This window comes from Cibotium barometz, chromosome 37 (genome assembly GCF_041138505.1).
Source record: "Cibotium barometz isolate CiBa-2024 chromosome 37, ASM4113850v1, whole genome shotgun sequence".
Taxonomy (NCBI): Eukaryota; Viridiplantae; Streptophyta; class Polypodiopsida; order Cyatheales; family Cibotiaceae; genus Cibotium; species Cibotium barometz.
In genome coordinates, this window is record NC_141082.1 from 15,654,104 (window position 1) to 15,667,885 (window position 13,782).

General features: G+C 47.0%; 1 protein-coding gene across 1 annotated transcript in view; it reads right to left on the reverse strand.

The window, feature by feature from the left end:
• The window catches only part of CCDA (cytochrome c biogenesis protein family), a 62,874-nt gene that overhangs the window by 15,122 nt on the left and 33,970 nt on the right, over window positions 1-13,782 (reverse strand). Inside the window, exons 3-11 of the mRNA XM_086776633.1 lie at window positions 8,152-8,204; window positions 2,642-2,781; window positions 2,448-2,533; window positions 2,256-2,287; window positions 1,952-2,113; window positions 1,772-1,844; window positions 1,458-1,558; window positions 1,198-1,290; window positions 1,014-1,060 (exon numbers count right to left, since the gene is read on the reverse strand). Of these exons, the coding sequence (XP_086632759.1) occupies window positions 1,014-1,060; window positions 1,198-1,290; window positions 1,458-1,558; window positions 1,772-1,844; window positions 1,952-2,113; window positions 2,256-2,287; window positions 2,448-2,533; window positions 2,642-2,781; window positions 8,152-8,204 (787 nt within the window). The remainder of the gene's footprint in view (window positions 1-1,013; window positions 1,061-1,197; window positions 1,291-1,457; window positions 1,559-1,771; window positions 1,845-1,951; window positions 2,114-2,255; window positions 2,288-2,447; window positions 2,534-2,641; window positions 2,782-8,151; window positions 8,205-13,782) is intronic.

Genomic DNA, 13,782 nt, shown 5'->3' on the forward strand with positions numbered 1-13,782 from the left:
GAAGACAAAAAGCAGCCCACCAATTAGAACCCGGAATGGATTTTCTCCTCTCCATCTGGAGTGTTGTCCCCCTTAATTCTAGCAAGTCTGGCTCTGATACCAATGTAAAGCCCCCAAGTTAACAAACCCTACGATCAAGCATAAACAAATAGGAAAACACACATAAACTCAGGCATCTAGCTCTCCGCCCAACCATAGAGCACAAGGGGATAGTAGCATCAGAGACAATTCTCCACGTGCGAAGTCCCTGGTGTCCCATACCACAAATACAAACCCATCAGGTGTAAGCACGAAGTAGTCTCAAGGCCTCGAGTCCAAGTCTGAGGAGCTCTCTCTCAAACCGACTCATGAAGTCACTTATATAGGCCTCTTATAAACTAGGAGCCAAATATAGCACATGTCTCATAAAAGCTACTAACCCCCACTTAAGAGGCCTTACCCCTAGACTAAGGTTAACCTAACCTGAAGGTCTTAACCCTAGCTACTCTTGGGGGCGTAACAAACACCCACGAATCAACTGGGATAGCACGACAAGATGAAAAAAGGAGAGGACAAGCGAATGCCCTCCACATGAGGATCATACGAAAATATCATAGAGACCATCACCTGCGGAGGATGTCAAGAGCCGGACAAAAAGATGGGAATCACAATCACTTAAACAGAGAGTGCTTCAGGGGTAGGGAAAGATATCAAACAGGAGAAACCTCACATCATCAAGTTGAAAACTGCATAAGCATGTCTCAAAGTCTTCAGAAAGAGTATCAAGAACGGGTATCTCGATTAACGAAGGCATAACTCCAGTTGGAAGAAGGAAGACTACAACTGTGAAGGATGTTACATGTCCTATATTTGCGTGATTTCCCTAAGGGCAGATGAGAAATTAGCGACAAAAAGGGGGGATCACCCTATCATGTAAAAGTGTGTCATGTATTTAATTAAGCAATTCTCTCTACTGTAACTCACTTACAAAAATGTCACTTGCAATGTACAGATAATTGTAAATGAAAGCAAACCTTGTGGGACTAACCCAAGCTGAATATTTCCGAAACGAAAGAAGCCGCTGATCAAGCAAGAGAAAACATTATTAATTTAATGTGTATATATGGTATAGGTTGCACCAGAAAGAAAGGAGAGGAAAACACGGAAAATTTGGTGAAAGGTAGAGGTATATAACCCTGAAAGAAAAAATTCTCACACCTGAAGTGCACCTGCAAAGGAAGCAGCAAGAAGAAGCGGGGCAACATAACCTGTCGTGTAAGCTAAAAGAAGACCGCCTCCGACGAACGGGTCCTGTAAGGTAAGTTTTCCATGGCACACTTGGATAGACTGATTGAAAACATTTTAGAGATAAAACAACCCAATGCAGGACTAAGTCACACTCTAAGCACCCAAGCCTTTATGACAATAACTAATGTGATTATAACATCAAAATAAGAATCACACTATCGAGCTTGTACTTGGGAAGCAGCAACATAGCCCAGTATAGTTGCTAGAACTGGGCTACTGCAAGGAGATGCCGCAAGTGCAAACGTGAGACCTGCAAGATATGCTTGTACACCTGGAAGCCAAACTCCAAGAAAAAAGGCAGTCACAGTGTAGAAATTAGATAAATAACCTCAGGGTATTTACAGAAATCTCCCCTGCCCATCTGACCAGCAGAGGTTGGATGGGGGAGATCTGGGCGAAGAAGGATGGGCAGGTTAGATCTCCCTTTAAATGGGTAGGGGTTATGTCTGTAAATCCCCATGCGATTAAGATGGCAGAGTTTTACTTGATGGAAGGCTAGCTGCTGCCGAACGTGCATCAAAATCCCCAAAGAATGAAGGCAGCTGTAGCTCAATAATCTGAAAAACAAACCCCCCGGGGCCAAAAAAAAAAAAAAAGGACACTTTGCAGAAAGTCTATTTACCAGAAATAAAGACACAGAGAATTTGGAGCTTTTGTCACTTACCTCCAAAAGGTTCAAACCCATTATTATTGCCAAAGCTGATGCACCTATGGGTAAGCCCTGCCCGATTTGCCCATAAGCCTTGCCAGCCAATGAGGCTCCAACACCTAAGAGAGCAAGTGTTGTGGCAAGTCCTAAAGAAAAGGAGATGGAATCCACAAAAAGCTGCCCCTCATTCAAGTCCCCGCCCCCCCCCCCCCCAAACAACAAAAAAAAAGGAAGGTTATTGGAAAAGCAGATAGCCTTTATTATGCATTTTCCACCTCCTCTTGGAAGTTAGATGGCTGCCAAGCTAGAAGGTTCTGACCTGTACACGGCTCTTCCCAGCTCCAGAAGCCCCTATACATCACCCACATCAGCTGCAAGTCAGCATACTCTTGCAGGTGCAACTACCCAGATTTAAAGCTGTGACAAAATATTCTGATTGCATAGAATATTTAGGTACAAATAGCTTTGCCACAAACATGTATAAGTAGAGGAACTTGGAAGGGATTCATACCAATATAGCCAAGGGTCAATGGCAGCACGCTCAGTGTACATGGCGAAAGACTTGTGACAAGGCCCGCTCCAAAAATAATAGCAACACTGTCCATAGTCACAAATGATCAATCATGCTGTTTCGTAATATGAAAGAGAAAAATATGCTTTAGGTGGTGCCATATTGGTAGGTCAGAAGGGCTAGTCATCACCTACCCAGCTGGACTGAGAGTGGTTAGCTGTAGCTCCACAAGTTCGTTAGCACTCTGTCCCGCATTGTACAACAGACTGCTGAACCAATCACTGACCCCGAGATCAGAAACAAACATGACAGACGATGACGCCACATCTCCTCCCTGAACATTCAGGCAATTTGATGCAGAACAGAATGAATGTCAATAAGAATGGTTCTCACAAGGACTGTCCATACGCTTGAAAAATCACTTAACCAAACAGTTGCTGACCACAAAAGAAATTGATTCTAGAAGACCATAGGCAATACTAACACTTAAAATGCAAAGGAAAGGAAGTACCAACACTTAAATAGGCAAACAGGGGAGTCGGCTTCCAGAGGTGAGAGGATACAGACGGGAGTCTGTTCACCACCCACACCCACGCACAGCAGGGGGTACCCGGGGGGCGGGAGGGGTGGCTTTACTATACACTGTACAGGGAGGAGATTCAGCATGTGATACAGGTGGTCGGGCAGGATGAGGCTGCAGAGTTTTTGTGGGTGAGGATCGAGACAGAGAGGGCCCGGGACATCTACCTTGCAGCGTGCTACTTTGCACCCTCCACTTCTAAATATGCCACCCATGGAGAGTCCCCATACCTGCCCTTTATGATGACATTATGAAGTTTTCCAATCTAGGGGACATCCTCCTGGCTGAAGACTTCAATGCCCGCACCGCATGTACACAGGTACCCTTCTTTGAGACAGATGATCCCATGTACCAGGAGATTGACACGGTGGGTACGGATCTGGAGCGGACATCACAGGATACAGCAGCCTGCACAAACTATGGAGAGTATCTCTTAGCCCTCGGCGGGGCTCATAGGCTAGCAATTTATAATGGCCTGGCCAGATGGCCTGGATCCGACTCCTCCACCTCCTACCCCTTCGGACATGGAGCCAGTACAGTGGACTATCTAATGGGATCCATCTCTGTGATCCCACTCATTCCGGAGTTTACCATCTTGCCTCGTCCCATCGGTGTTGCAGCCGGCCATGCATACCTGGCCTTCTCCCTCACATGCCGCCGATACACCACCCAACCACCTGCTTTGCCCCATCACCGCCCGAGATACCACTTCACTAGAGAGACCTCTTCCATCTATTCTGATCACATCTACCACATCCTCTCCGACCTCGACCCCCACATCCCACTTGATGAGCTTACCACACACCTCTCAGACACCCTCCATACATCCACTGCAGCCGCCTTCCCACACTCTAGAACCACCCCCACGTCACCAGGAGGGACTATCCCACAGAATAGCTGGTACCACAAGGAATGTCATGATACCCGAGCCCGTCTACAACGGGAGGTGGCGCTAGGATCCACCACTGACCAGCAGGTGCGAGTGATCTTTCGACGTCTCACACAAAGAAAGAAGAGAGCCTACCTAGCCACGCTTGAGCAGGAGCTATACCAGCTATTTCTTGGGAGAGACTGTAAGGAGGCCTGGAGAGTCTTCCAGGATCATCACCTGGCGACTCCGATTACTTCACCCGGCACCTAGCACACCTATTCCACCTCTCTCTACCATGCCCCCAAGCAGCCACCTCTCCCCCATCCACCCGAACCTCGTCCCCCACACTCTTCCTTCTTTCACCTAAGCATGGTGAGAGATACTATTGACAGGACGCAAACTGGGAGAGCACAGGATCATGATGGACTTCTCACCGAGCATTTCTCTCATGCTAGGGACACGCTAGCCCCTTTACTCGTTCACATGCTTAACAGGACTCTATGTGAGGGCTTCCCCGCCAGATGGTCATCAAATACTATTGTACCTATCTTGAGAGCCATGGACCCCAACAACAACAGGACTATCATGATTGGTCACACCTTGGCTAAGATTTATGGTTTGATTTTGGAGCATGAGCTTAGTAGATGGTCCGAGGAGCAGAGACTCAGAGCACTGGGGCAAGCAAGCTTCAGGAGAGGGCACCCCACGCTAGATCATATCTTTACACTACGGGGGATCATTGAAGAGGGGAGAGCTCACAGGCATTGGATATATTGTTGCTTTGTGGATTTCCCCGCAAAGCTTTTGATACCGTCCCACGGGCCAGACTGATGAGGAAACTACAGGATATGGGAGTGCCAGCAGAGATGCTTGTAAACCAACCTCGGTCTTCAGACAAAACCAAAGGGCGGTGCAAAAACAAACACTCACACACAAAACACTTCAACACCTTTGAGGACCAAGAAAAGGAAAACAAACAGGGGGAGCTAGAGTGCTCCTGCAAACAGTACAAGGACACCGATTGGCCCCAAAACGCAGTGGCATCCCTTGCGGTATTTCTTCAATTGATTAAAAGAGCTTTGATTACAATAAGGCTGGAAACTCAGCCATCACAGTAGAACTATTGAAGCCTGCAAAGACCCTACATCATGGCTTCATATCCACTCGGCATCCAGAAATAAGTCCAGCCATTGTTCACATCAAAAGACTCTTTCACATAGAGTCCTGCATACAGAAGCTTTCTCCCATGATCAGGGCTGCCACAACCATCCATAGCCTCTCACCCTATGAACAACATCACACCCTAACACATCCAGTGCTTCTGCATCACAACAAAGACTCCCGAACTGTCTTCCCAAAAGAGAACTTGTATCACAGCACAACATACCATACAATAGACACACCTGTACACTCCCTCTCTACCTTCCAGGGGTACTATCCATCTCTGTCATGGATTCCCTGTCCAATCAGTAGCAAGGCTGTACCAAACATGTGTCCACCCCTGTGACCGCTGCCTGCATGTGACCTATCTCTTGGAGAACCATAAACATGTTTCCTCGAGAAAACCTACGACCTGTTTCCCTCAAAGGATTCCACTCCTACAGACGACCTCAGTCTCGGCAGCAGAAGTCAGAAGGGGGCAGTGGTTCGGTGGAGAAGGATCACCAGAGGAGTCTAAAGGTTGCCAGGTATACCACCCAGCAACAGTTTAGCAGAGGGGAATGTCACGTGCACACCCTTCAGGTGTACAGTGACATGGCATCATTTCTAGCATCAGAATCATCATCAAATATTTATCAGATATTTATCTATGATTTATCAGGCATTTTACAGGCATTAAAAGCGTTTAATTCAGCTTGCACATCATTGTATGGGGCTGGAATGGCACCTACAACAGTGTACACATCATCTGCATCTCATGGAACATTTCAAGCATTTAAAGCTAAGCATATAGGCAAGCATGGAGGCAGCCGACAGCAGTATTATGGCCTTTATGAGCTGTTATTCAGGTCGGGTTGCTGGCCGACAGGCCTTGCTGGCCGACCAGCAGCCCTACACATATATATAGCCTGGCGCCTCTCATTCCAAGATATAAGTCAGCATTTCAGCAGTGGTCTTCAGCGTTTTCCTTCCAAGATCCTTGGGGACAGCAAGACTTCATCGCATGTAAGCATCTTCAGCATTCATCCTCAGATTTCAGCATAAAGGCATCTCTCATACTCCTACAAAGAGGGACAACCAGCAGCATAAGGGTTTACCTCAGCATTGGAGCAGGGATCAGTCTTCATTCCTCATTCTTTCAGCATGTTTCCCTCTCTTCCAGGGGTAGACATCATCTAGGACAGCATAGATCCATTTGGATCTCATTGTAACCGCATTCATCATCTAATAATATAGCTGCACTGCATTGCATTGCATTGACACTCATCTCTCTTGTGTCCATCTCAGTTAATCATCTCTTAAGTAAAGTGTAGCACTAATCCAAGGTTGCTTAACATCGATCAGTTCCCCGCATCTCACAACTCATAGCTTCTTTGAGATCAGCCGGTCAGATTTGCTTTGAGTTAGGACAACGGATTTAGCTTTTCGCGATTGAAAAGCAATTATTTTTGACTTTCCGAGTTTGGGAACTTCGCTTCCAATTTTTGGAAGTATGGATTTGATATTTCCGAGTTTGGAAAGAAGATTTGATATTTCCCCTTTTGGGAAGAGACTACTGTAGTTCAGTACTAGATTCTGGGTTTTTTCGAGTATTCAGTTTTTCCCAAGAGCAGAGGACATCGAGATTAAAGCATGGTGGTTAAATGGAAGATACTTTTGTTGGGTACAACTCTTTGGGACAGTTGTTGCTTACCTTGGGTACTTGAAGCATGTTGCTTACCTTGGGTATTGGTAGCATTGTCAAAGTAGAGTTACGCAGATGGTTCATTTGGCACAGATGTTTTTTTAATAGTGGGTAATTTCTAGTGTTGCGAGTTGACTACTTCTGAGTTTTTGAGAGCTCAGGAGTGAGCTCTTTGAGGAAGGGGGCTATGTCATGTGCACGCTAGGGACAGGCAGGCAGATAACAAGCTAGAGTGCTATCCGTGGGAACATGGGTCAGCAGCATCACTTTTTGCTTTTGTGTGCTTTTATTGGCGGGCACTTTTCCCCTAAGCCTATATAAGGAGTGCCAGGGCCATAGAGTCACACACCAGCCAGTGGAGATGTGGAGTGTGGAGCTAGCAGAGTAGGCGATTACCCAGCGGTGTGGGACGCCAAGGGGCGTGGCTTGGCTTGCAAGGCTGGCAGTTTCCACGAGGTTCTCTAGCTCGGGCTCGGTGGAGCTGTCAGTCATGATCAACATGGTTGGGTGGCGAGTGTGCCTGCACCCGAGACCTGTTTCTTCTTTGCTCTCTAGGGTTAGGGTTTTCTACGTTTTCCTGTGTTTCATGGCTGTTTTGCAGGTTTGCATATTAGAGCGAGATCTAGGGTCTTGACACAAAGCAAATCAGTATCACCCGCAAGCAAGAGGAGCAAGATGTAAAGGAGACTAAAGACCACTAAGGAGATCCATTTTCCAAAAGAAAATTAGGTACGTCGTAGAAAACATAAATAGCACATTCTTGAGCAAAAGGTTGGGTCGTCTCTTGATCTAAGGAGATCCCCCTTCATCCATCACGGTTCCTCAAGTATGCAATCAACACACAAACACATACATGCTCTTTTGGATAACCCAAACCACCTTGTGCCATGTCTGTCCCATACTCTTCAGCCTGATATTAACTATTACCATGGTGGAGTGCCATCAAGAGACTTCAGAAGACTTATTTTTTACTTATCAATGAAGTCCTTGCCCTAACTAACTAGATTGTTTGATTGACAAGCTTGTCACAACTTTCCTCCCACTTGCACCAGCAAACCATCATGGAAACAGACTTAAAGGTGAACTTGCACAAGAACACGACCACATTTGGGGCCCAATGAGAGAATCCCAAAGTTAAAAAAGACATCGTTTCCACATTTACTTAAGTACATATCTTGGACCACCTCCTCCGTAAAGAGGAGCACTACCTTTGCATGAATTGGGCACTATTGTCCCTGTTCTTAATTCCCCCCCCCCCCCCCCCCCCTTTTTAGTAAAGATCTCTACTATGTCTAATATTTTCCTTAACAATTATGAAGTCTAGCATGCACTAAGCCACCAAAAAAAGGCTTGTGTTATCTACAAGCATTTAGTTCAGCTTTCTGAAGGGTTCAAGGAAAAAGCATACCGTGCTCACAATGGTTTGTAAAGTATCAACTGTGGCCGCTGCATCCTTAGTTCCTGCAATGTTGAAATACACAAATCCACCAATTATCTCTTAAACAAGGCCCCAATTCCAAGAAAAATGCTAGTCTTGTTGATTATAAGTTTGACATACCCCCCCTCTCTCTTTCACTTTTCCATGGCTCTGTATATCCATGGTACCATTGTAACACTTTTGGTCTCATAGACCCTTGGGTCTTTTGTAGATGTTGATATTATTTTTGTTACGGCCCTGTGTTTTTCTCTTGACATTATGCAAGTGTGCACGGGAACATGGTGGATAGTGTGGACAAGTGTGAGGATGTAGGAAGAGTCAGTGAACATTGTGGTCAGTGTGCAGGACATTTGTTGAATGTTCACACTTGGGACCAAATGATTAAAGTCCCCTCTCATAACCCATGGGGACAAAGGTTATTAAAACCATTAAAAATAAAAGAGCACCCCTTTTTGAAGATGGTCACTTGTTTACGCAAGCATTGTACAGCATTCTCCAAAAGAATAATATAAGCAAATACTCCTGCTTGAGGGGGGGGGGGGGGGAGGGGGGGCCTTCAGTGGATATTTGGGACCCAAGACTCTGTCGTCTTCTACATTCTCATTCTCTTCTCTCTCTCTCTCTCTCTCTCTCTCTCTCTCTCTCTCTCTCTCTCTCTCTCTCTCTACTCTCTGAATTGGATGCTAAAGATTCTCACCACATAAAGGTATAAAGAAGGCCTCCTTGTGCATTATCACGATCAAGCTCAGTGCATGTAACATTGGTATCAGAGCATCAGGCTGGTGACCCAACTCGGGTACCTAAAGAAGTGAGAGCATCTGGTGGATGGTAAAACTACGGTCCGAAAAAACACCCAAGCCTCCACCATGTCGGGAAAGAAATTACATCAAGAAGAAAGCCAACAAGAAGTGATGAAGGCAGATGCAGCTTGCCGCCGAAAAAGAGAAACCCAAAGAAGGCATCTCAAATCTTGTCACAGGTCATCCTCCATATGGAGGAACAAAGAAGAAAAGATGAAGATCGATGTGGAGAACAAAGAAGAAAAGACGAAGAAGCAAAAAGAAAAGCAAAAGAACAGAAAGAATTGAGACGTGTGGAGGAACAAAGGGATAAGGAAGCCATACACAAATATGAGGAAGACCAACGGCGTAGAGAAAAAGGAGACCAAGAGTTCCAACAAAGACTCGACTGGGAGGTGGTGCAAATCCAGCATCAACAAACGATGGCACAGATTCTGGCAGTCCTCCCTTAGCAGGCTCCAAATTCCTCGTCCTCCACCGCCCCTACCACCACCATCATACGAACCTCTAAAAATTTTAGTGAGTATGATGGTAAGTGTGATCATGCTGCTGTTACTCAATTTATTCATCAATTTGAGGCACATTTTCCTTTAGCTAAAATTACAGATCCACAAGACAGTCCATTTAGCAGCACCCCAACTCACTAGGAAAGCTGTTACTTGGTGGCAACATTGGTCACAACTTCACACAGACCCCATCACAGGCCAATTCCGTTTTCATTGGACCACCTTCGTGGCTGACCTCAAAGCTTGTTTTCTTCCACAACAGTACATGACCAATCTTGAGGACGAGTTTTACAAACTCACTCAGGGTGGTTCCCTTGTTTTGACCTATTCCAACAAGGTCATTACAATGGCCCAGCAATTGGGCATATCAAAAAAAGATAAGCTCAAGTAGTTCATTCGAGGTTTAGACACTATCATTAGGTACCCAATGAGGAATTTTGAGCCTCAGACTTATGTACGAGCACTGACCCTCACTCAAAATCAGAAGCTGATGCTGAACGGAGGTAAGCCCAAGCAGGTACACTCTTCCCCACAGCCCCAGCAGCAATCATCTACCCAAGATAAGGGGGCTCATAACAACAAAGACCAAAAGGACCAAAAGAAAAATTCTCCAGGTCAATTGGGCAATAGAAGAGATTCTACGACCAAAAAGCCTCCTGAGGAAAAAGCTAAGGAGGACATCACTGGAGGTTATCTCCGATCAGATGAACAGACACAATACACGACAGAGAACCATTGTTTCTTATGTCACACTATGGGACACAGGAGGAAAGATTGCACTAAGTTCCAGGCTGAAAAGTCTGCTAAGGCATCCACTTCCACAGTAGCAACCGTAGCATCCTCATCCACACCTCCACCATCAACCTCGAATGCCATTCAGCTTTTACCCTCTTTCAATTTAGTGCCACCAATGGTATTTGATGATAAGTAGGAGGGTGAGGTTGAGGGAAAGACAAAGGCTCTCATCCGTGCCTATGGCACTGCAAAGGGACAGCAGTTCATTGTCCTCTTTGACATGGGCAGTTCTGAGGATGCCATCTCTCCGCAATTGGCTGCCAAGATGAGCTATACCTTGGTTTCTTATCATCTAGACGTGTACGGGTTTACCCCTCGTCTACGTACACACATTACTCATAAAGCTCAATAATTTGAGTTTCAAGTTCAACGGGCCACATTTCAGTGGGATTTCATTGTCTCCGCTCTTTTAGGTTGTGATATGATCCTCGAGATCCAATGGTTTGGACAATATGCACCCATTCCTGATTGGAGGCAGGACACTTTCACTATCATTGAAGGTTTTCCTCAGCCTCTCATGATTCCCAGGGATCACAGCATTCCTTGGAATTCCACTCATTTCCCACACTCGGGCCCTACGAGCCATCCGAAAAGGAGCAGAGTGTGCATTACTATATGTCCGCTCTCAATCTAATGCAGTTCAAATAGCACCCACAGGGGAGCAATGGATGGCTGGTTTTTTGTCTCAGTACAGCAACATCATGCTGCAAGAGGACCTCCCACCCAAATCTCCCACCCAGTAGACCTAAGGACCATCGCATAGAGTTGGTTCCTAGTTCAAAACCTCCAAGCAAGTTTCCCTACCGCCTAAGGCATTGGAGAGTGAGCTGGAGTAGCAACTAGCCCAACTACTCCGGTCCGGATTTATCCGACCGGCTTCCTCACCTTTTGCCGCTCCCATTCTGTTTGTCCAAAAGAAGGATAAGTTCGCACACTTATGTGTGGATTACAAGGCGCTCAATAAGCTAACAATGAAGAACAGATTCCCCATGCCCTGAATAGAGTACATCCTAGAACGACTCAATGGTGCTAAAATTTTCTCTAAGATAGATCTTAAGAGTGGCTACCATCAGGTTCGAACTTCAAGGCTGACATTCCAAAAACCGCCTTTAGGACCGAGCATGGCCACTATGAATTTGTGGTGATGCCCTTTGGCCTCACCAACGCACCAGCGATGTTCAACAAATTGATGTTTCGGGTTTTTTGGAATCTCATTGGCAAATGCGTCTTCATCTTCTTTGATGGCATTCTTATCTTCTCAGGGACTACAAAGCAGCATGAGCGTGTCAGAATATGCAACGGAGATGATGACCAGATCTGGGAACACGAGCAAAAACGCAGGCAGAAAAACAGCACAAGAGAGAGAGAGATGTAGGCGTGTAACTCTGCTCTGATATACACAAGAAGATCCCGAAATATGATACAAATGAGGTATGGGGGCTGGGGTCCTATATATACCTCCCATAGAGGGCAGTCGGCCAGCTGAAGGAATGCCCACGACTGATGAAAAGACCCACGACTGCATAAATGCAGTCGGCCAGCAAAACAGGTGCCCACGACTGATCAAATCCAATCGGCCAGCAGCCCTGAAGCCCACGACTGATGTAGATCCAGTCGGCCAGCAATAGGGTGCTCCTGGCATCACCTGGCAGCCCTCCCAAGCCTCAGAAAAATGGGAAAACATAGGGAAAAAAATACGGAGAGTGGGGAAAAATGGGAAAACACCTCATAAGGGCGGGCACACCCACAACAAAGGCCCTGGTGTATAAATCTAGACAGGAGATGACTTCTAACACCCCCTCTCAGCTCCTGGCTGTGTAACCAACCACTGGGAGCTGGGGTGCCGCCTGAGCAAATCCTGAGAGCGACTTCGTGAAGAGGTCCACCGTACTGTCCTCCGTCGAACAGAACTCTAGCAAGATGTCATCAGCAACAATCTGTTCACGAACAAAGTGCCTCTGGATGACCATGGGTTCCTCCAATGGAAGCCCAAACCTGCAATGTAACCTCCTCCTGCTCCGTAAAACTGCTCCTGGGCCTGAAGTAAATCCCCTCGTGTCCGGATCTCCTCCCCAAACCGAGTCACTCCAACCGCGGAGTCGGACTCCGTCCAACAATCCCCCTCCTATGTACAAGAGTCCATGATCCTTCGCATGCCGCAGAAACCACAGGAAACGCAATCCTGCCTCCGAAAGAGTCATCTGCAACCAAGAGCTCAACTGCCTCATCAGGAAGCTCCCGTCCAATCCGGTGTCTATCAACCAGATCCATGAACCATACAGCTTCTGAATCACAGAGACATCACACTGCTCACAAGGATCAACACCTGTTACGGTGCACAAACAAGTCCTGGAAACCTGATGAAACCTGTCAACCACCCCCTCTGAATCCGGAACCACAAAGCCTGGAGAAAACACCTCCTTCTGCAAGTAATCACTTGCTACCTGCCTGGTTTTCCGAAAGGTCCCCGTGGAAAGAACATCCTCATCTACTGGAGGTTCTATGTCCCGAACACTACGAGACATCAGAGCATAAGTGACCTGTTCAGCTTCCTCTGACTCGCGAACACAAGAACTACCAACCTCAGTACTGGAAAGTTCCTGCCAACTGCTGCCATCTACTGGCAAGCTATCCACCACCTGGTCTCGGAAAGCCCGCACCTGCAGCGTATCCACACCTGAGTAGCCATTACCACACTGCCACTCATCACAATCCTGAGGACCTGGGAGAGAGAGTGCTGAAAGCCTGTAAACTCCATTCTCCACTCCGCCTTCCCAAACCACTTGGCCTGTTGCTTTGTCCCGGAGAGCAACAAAATGCTCATCAAACTCCACCCGTACGCCAGTCTTGCAAACCTGATGCACTGACAACAAATGAAAACCAAGTGCCGGAACATACAACACCTGGGAGGAATGCTTCCCCCCTCTGCCATTGGGAACTATCTCCATCCTGCCCTCACTGTGAACTGGGATAGTGGACGTATCCCCAGTAAGAATATGACCAGAAACCCTGCAGAGATCCTGTAAACCGGAACGGGAAGGAGTCATGTGCCTGGAAGCACCACTATCGAGAATCCACTCCCGAGTATCCGTTGCGGAGAGTCCTCCAATCTCCTCCCTGCCTGAAGAAAATGAAGCATCGGTGTCCATCACCTCCAGGTGCACAAAAGCCGGAGTCTTCATGATTGCTGAGGAGTCTTCACCCTTCTCGATCTTCCGCTTGGGACACTGCCTCCAGTAGTGGCCTTTCTCGCCACAATCATTACAGGTCCTCTCTGCCTTCAGCTTCTCGCGGTCAGCGTCGGACTTCTTCTCAGAAGACTTCTCCGATGAAGCCTTCCCTTTGCCCGAGTTACGGCCTTTCGACCGTTGGCCAATAAAGGCCTCCGAACCTCCACCCTGAGGAGGGTTCGTGAATCGTTCCTCCTGGTCCAGGACCATGGGCACAAGCTCCTCCCACGTGATGGTGCTGAGCCTGCCACCCACTGGTAATCAACGACG